The sequence below is a fragment of the Mangifera indica genome, chromosome 2, assembly GCF_011075055.1.
Source record: "Mangifera indica cultivar Alphonso chromosome 2, CATAS_Mindica_2.1, whole genome shotgun sequence".
Classification (NCBI taxonomy): Eukaryota; Viridiplantae; Streptophyta; class Magnoliopsida; order Sapindales; family Anacardiaceae; genus Mangifera; species Mangifera indica.
The window spans coordinates 24,177,502-24,184,199 of NC_058138.1; the positions used below are offsets into that span (position 1 = coordinate 24,177,502).

At 31.4% G+C, this 6,698-nt stretch overlaps 1 protein-coding gene across 2 annotated transcripts; it reads right to left on the reverse strand.

Moving 5' to 3' along the window:
• Positions 1 to 58: 58 nt before the first annotated feature.
• LOC123209177 lies at positions 59 to 2,576 on the reverse strand. 2 transcript variants are annotated; one of them, XM_044626998.1, is made up of 5 exons: positions 2,290 to 2,576; positions 1,962 to 2,204; positions 1,714 to 1,887; positions 1,075 to 1,632; positions 59 to 998 (listed from the first exon to the last, which is right to left on the reverse strand). In XM_044626998.1, the coding sequence occupies exons 1-4, from the start codon at positions 2,461 to 2,463 to the stop codon at positions 1,501 to 1,503; spliced, it is 723 nt and encodes a 240-aa protein (XP_044482933.1). In that variant the 5' UTR covers positions 2,464 to 2,576; the 3' UTR covers positions 59 to 998; positions 1,075 to 1,500. The 2 variants fall into 2 exon arrangements, with proteins under 2 accessions (XP_044482933.1, XP_044482932.1); XM_044626997.1 differs by lacking the exons at positions 1,714 to 1,887; positions 1,962 to 2,204; positions 2,290 to 2,576 and having other exon boundaries at positions 1,075 to 1,484.
• Between the last annotated feature and the right edge of the window lie 4,122 nt (positions 2,577 to 6,698).

Genomic DNA, 6,698 nt, shown 5'->3' on the forward strand with positions numbered 1-6,698 from the left:
ACCTCCATTTCAGAATTTAAGGAAGTCCCATTCTAACTTGTTCTTCATAATTGGGAAGCTTAACGTGTAAATGATGTTTTACTAGTTATAAAATTGAGTAAAAGGAAACATTATTAAGCATTCAACATGAAACTGCATTAATCAGTCAGTAAAACATGCAGATGTCTTTTATTTCCATAGTTTAAGCCGTAAAGTTTAAATTAATCTGCATTACAAAACTCAAAATCTTCTGAGAAGATGAAAACTAAAGGCACTCTTCTCAGAAACTGTCTTTACAAATTTATAGCAACTAAAAGGATTGGATTCATTCTATAGATGACAAATATTTACACTTCACTGAGATCACAGTTTTCTAAAACTCTCTAATTCTACCTTTTCTGCAATTGTACATCATCAAGGCCAGCTATTCTGTCCATGGTGGTGGTGGTGATTGTCGGCAGTGTCACAATCATAGTAACTCAGTGGAATTTCATTAGTAACTTGAGGTGGTATCACTGCAGGAATCGGCTGTTGAATCTCCGTAAGCAGAGATGACATCCAAGGTTGAAAAATTAGGCGTGCAGCTGTTTCGTTTGAAGGCAAATCAATGTACATAGTAACAGGCATATTTTGTCCATAGATTGTGTTGCTTGTGCTGTTAGTGTTACAAACAAGGTTGTTATCCGTAGACTGACTGATCAATGCCTGCATTGTTGCTATACTTTCAAGGCTACACTGGCTAAACCCTTCTTGGTCTGTGTAATCTGTATGTGCATCACTCATCAACGTCTTTTCAATGTGGTTTAAACATGTGTGAGTGTCAGTGTCGAAATTGCGCCTGCAGCTGCTGCCTGATTCAATGTAATCATTGTTATTGTTGTTCAGATATAATACATCTGCTGGTGTGATTGCAGGAATAGGCGTAAGTCCTGGAACTTGATTTCCAACTAAATTATCGGTAAAATCATTCACTCCATGATCCCAGAATGCCATCCCTGGATTTTCGCCAAACTCCATTACTGTATTACAAATTGAGTCAATGTACACTTAACAAATACTAAAATTAGAGTGCACAAAATCAGTACACAGCAGTACCTGAATCCGGTGAAGCCAATTCGTGCTGCGTGATAATTTGCTGATAAGATGGAGCTGGTTGATTAGCATAAGGTGTGTTTTGAAGTTGTGACAAGGACAGTTGCAAAGCAGGATTGAAATGAAGCCTTTGTCCATGAAAGCTGAAATTTAAATCCATAGGCTCATATATACTTTGCTGATAGAAATAAGGAGACTTCAAACTTGGGAAAGGTTGCCGACTTAATTCATTCAATCTGTGATCACATTGTAAAAGCTTCTCAAATGGTTTATCAAGAACTCCTGGAGGAAATTTCAGGTAATGTCTCCTGAGAGTACAACAAAATCAACATCATCGTCAGTAAAAACAACAACAAAAAAACAGAAATTTCAATCCGTCTAAGCCGTCTCCACCCGTTTCACCATAGCTGCTAACTAGCTCCAATTCATTCAAAATAAACATATAATTTTTAACCTCCACGTGGGAGCTTGTCCATCCGTGAAATCTGCTACTGTCTTCCAATTAGTATGCTTTCTTGGCTGTGGATCAGTCTCATGGTGAAATGTAGGTGGGTTTTTCAACTGCCAATAAATTGAAAGCCATCACTAAAGCAAAATTAACATTAATTAACACTTTAAAAATAGAGAAATAAAAAACTTAACCTCAATCTCAAGAATTCCAGGCTCATTTTCATTCATAGTTGCTCTGATGGCCAAGATGTCACCCCATTGTATTTCAATCTTTCTCTTCAATGTCCTTTCTAAAAACTCCCACACAAGTTTCTTCTTTGCATAGTAACACTTGGCCACCAAATCGCCTTCATAAATGGAGACTCTCTGCATAAAATTTTGATAAGAAACTTCTCATCTTTTCCGAGATGATGATAAAATATGATAGTATGTAATGTTACCTCCCATTTGCCGATTCTGAGTAATGATGCGGAAAAGTTTGACGCTTTCAACTTCTCGGTCATTTGTTGAGAAACAAAATCAGTTTTTCTTGGTCTACCAACTGCCCCATGACCTGGACCTTGATAATGAATCTGTTCTTGTCGAGGTTGGAATGTACCATGTGTTAAGTTGATAAAAGATTCAGACTTTGTCAGTTTCAAGCGAAGTTCAGGATTTTTCAAAATCTTCTGAAGATCATACATCTGCAAAAAAATAAATTTAAAAAAGATTAAAAACAATATACATTATCTGACACAGAAAAAAATCATGAAAACTCGAGACGAAAACCTGATGATAAGAATACTTCATCTGTAAGTTATGGAAGCTCTTGTTAGCCAAATGTCTATAGAGTTGGAGTTCTTCAGAGGAAGAAAACGCCAAGCTTGTGAATTTATCATCATCACCATCACCATGTCGTCCATATCCATCTTTTTCTTCACCTGAAACACCTTGCACCACCATGGCTGTTGTTGTTGATGTTGTTAATGTCCGTGTAAATAAGGTTATGACTCAACTGAGTTGAATTGAAGAAGAAGAAGAGAGGAAGAAGCAGAGAAAAACAGGGGGAAAACAGAGACGGGTGTAAACGGGAAATTATATATGAAGCAGCGGCAGCCCTGTTTATAAGGCTTTTCAGTGCATGTAAAACTCCAATTCCATAGTCGATTTTGTCACACGTGGCATTCCCCGGATTAATCTCAGGTTTTTAAATATAAAAAAGTAAATGTATATTTCGCAGGAGAATAAAATATACTGGCTGCTAACAAACTATTTGGTTTGTTAGTATTTGATTTTTTTACTTTTAACTTTTTTCACTGTCGTCGTTGTTAAAAGTAAAATTATATATACAAATTGGGATAATAATTCCATCCACTAAATGAATGTTTATGCCAACTTTTCTTGAATGGGACAAAAAATGTTAAAATCTCTTTTCCATTTATTATTTTCTTTGTTTGTCCTTTTCCTTACATAACTCCTAGAAACTTATATACCAAATTATATAAAAAAAATTTAATTATTATAAATATGTCTATTTTATTTCTCAAAAGAATTATGAGAAAAAATTTTCTCATAAAGAAATGAAGGGAAGGAGAAGATATTTGTAATGGATAAGAGATATAAATTTTCTGTAATTATCTTATTATGAGGATGAAATAATCTTTCTTATAAAGACGAAGACAAAATTTAACATATTTAACCTTGTTTCATCTGTTGTCTCCTTTATATATAATTAGTAGATATTAACAATATAAACAAATTGGTAAGACATATTTTTATGATTTAAATCATTCAATCAATACGTCTAACTTGTTTATATTATTTAATGTCAAATTAGTTTTGTTTGTACCCTTATTACTTTTTTATAAGCCGAAAAATCCAATGATTATTTGAAAGGTGGGAAAGTGAAATGTTTTCTTATAAAAAGTTTATATATACATTTAAACCTTTTGATTGTAGTTGGTTTGACCTTTAGATTAAAATCTAGGGTAAGTGAAAATATTAATGTTTGGGTAAAATAGTAAATTTACATTCTTTTAACTCTCAAAGAAATTCATTGTTGGTTAAAAGTAAGTAATTGGTAATTAGTATAATAAAATATTAAAAAGGGTCTGTGTTGTGTTTAATGGAAAAGAAGAAGATGAAGGTGAATATTAATAATAATAATATTAGTTAATGGCTTAATGCATGCCAAGTCATACTAGAAGGCAAAGGCAAGGCAAGGCAGCCACCGAGATCAAGATCATAACTTTACAAATAAGCAGCCGTCTCAGCTTGCTTAATTATGATTAACATCATTAATAATAATTTAATGATATTATTATTATTATTTTATGATTGAAAAACTTGTACAAGAAAGGCATAATATAATTTTCATTTTCAAAGAATATTTCTGCTTATTTGTTGGTGAAGGATTATTTTAATATTATCTAGTAGATAATAATGATAATTAGCCATTAAAATTTTGAAAAAGAAAATTAAGTTGTAAAATCAAAGAGCAATTGGATATAGGTTGGTGGCTAATATAAAATTACAAATAAAAAATACCAAGTAGATAATTAAGAAAGAGTTGGAGCATGAGAGGATAATATTATTTAAACCTTAATTTCAAGGTATAATTTAGATGATGATGATGATGATTTACCCTTTTAATTGGGAGGGAAAAAAATTAATCATCTTTGATTTCACTTAAATTAATTACATTTTTGAATTTGGAGTGAAAAAAAATTCTTTAATTTTTTTGGTAATGTGGTTAAAGGGTACTCTTATGGTCATTTTTCGTACATAGAGACTAAATCCTTTCCTTGGGTTGGTTAAAGACGAATCATTCATATTGAGAGTAAAAACTTCATAACTCAGTCCTATCCCCAATCCAGTTAAAAGACAAATCAATCATGTAAAAAATAGAGAATTCATGAGAAAAATCCTTTTAACCTGGCCTAAAAAGGAATTAAATTGAACTTTGGATCAACCCTAACTCTAGCCTACAAGTCGATGCTTACTTAATGGGAAAAAAAAAAAAATAGTGAAAGAATGACAAAACCGATAATGCAATTAGGATATTCTTAAGTCAGTTTTCAAGCATCAAGACGAAGTCGCCTCCCTGGTAAGTTTCCTTTTCATTGCAATCAGATACGAACCATCCGCATCGAGAATAGACAATTCATGAGGACCATCCCCGCAATTTGATCTCACAGATATTAATTAAACTTTATATCAACCCTTCTAAATTGGGAAAAAAATAAATTAATATTGAAATAATGAGAAGATGGTGATGTGAAAGTGAGGTGGCATGAGATTGAGAATGTGGGATACTCTTTATTAATAACTTAAGGTTGAAGATGAGACCATCAGAGTGAATGAGATATATACCATTTCCATGATGTGAGGAATAATTTGTGAACTTATATTTATTTAAGTGGAATGTATTTTTTAAAGGAGAATTTGAGTCATAATTATTAATCTTTTAATGCATTGACCATGATGAATATTTTACAGAGGAATAAATCATTTATACGATAATATTTCCTCATTATTTGACCTACCAATAATATTTCAAACCTAATATTATACAAGCATTTCGAAAGTTGAAATCTGTTCGGGCTTTAGCTTGTGGCAAGTTTTCCATTAGGTTAAGTGTTTTTATTTGTTTGTATAAGATTTCAGGTTTAATCTCCTATCAGAAATAAAAATCAATATATTATAATGTAATAGAGTAATTATGATAGCGCATTAATTTGTTTATACTTAGTATTTAATGATAAAGCTATGTGTTAGATATGTTGTCACCAAGACCCATTGTAACATCATGGTTTAATGAAATAACTTATACTATTCATCATACTTTTTTTTTTTTGAGAAAATATTCATAAATTATTTAACTAATCTTTGGTTATTATTTTCAACTTATATACCAAACATCTTCTGTGTTTTGTCAATCTATGACTCACCCAAGGTGCTGCATCTATTATTTGAAGTGGGTAAGAATAGTGAAAGACTATATGAGATATATTGAAGACTCCGACTTCAAGCTTTGCATTGGAGTATAGGATCCTGTCTGAAACACAAGTTTGCAAAGCACGCTGAGGGATGATAGTTGGGTAGAATTTGGAGAGTCTAAAGTTAGTGCATGGCTACTGGGTTGGCTGCTATATATAAAAGAACTCCAATATAATTGTGGATAATGCACTAGTCAGGCGCCTACCATTCTCATATCTTACACAAGGGTGAAAGCAACCTCCATTTTTATTGCTTTCGTCACTTCTCACTTTGGTGTCTTTTCATGGGAAGAAATTTAGAATTTCAAGAGAAGAATAAAAAAAGAAGAAATAAATATAAAGAAACACAAGAGGAGAGGGACCCCGGGCTACACACAGAAGAATATGTACTATAGAGAAAGAAAAGAGACCCTAACTTTTTGACTATATTATAATGATGCATGTGCTTGATTCAATCATAATATACATCTGCTTATATAGATTTGGAAAATTGGTTTTATTCTTTCATCAAGTTCAACTTCTTTCAGCTAGTTATAACTAATATTGGTGACAAAAATGTTTCTAGCTTTACGACTATGTGTGATGACTTGGTAAAGGAATATCATTTTGTTGGTGGAAGTATGACCATACATGCATGCTCACAAAATTCTGTTTCTTCCTCACTTTCTTTCCTATCCATTTGGTCAATTATAATACTATAGAGCTTGATACTATTTCCTCATTAGAGTTACCTAAAGTAACATTTTTTTATTGGTAATCAAATAAATAAATAAAAACAATTTATTCTAAAATAACATTTTACTCCCCGTTAATATGTGTTAGACAATTTCTTAATGAGGGTTAACACTAATTATAATTTGATTTAATAAAACTAGATAATTAAATAATCTAATGAAATTTTATAAATAAACTTAGTTTGATTAATAAAGATAACTTAATAGATGAGTTATGATCTGATTGGACAATGCTAACTTTAGAGTATTTGTATATTTTATAGGAATGTTTAATAGTTTTTTATATATTGGCTAAGTTTTCTCTTTGAAACTCTAATACAATAATTTTATTAATTGAAAGTCTACAAATTTAAAAAAATATAACACATCAAATATTCTAATAACCCCTACACGTTCTATTTTATGACATCCTGCATATTCATATTATTTAATGTATGAATTGATACTACAATATGTGTTTGCCAAG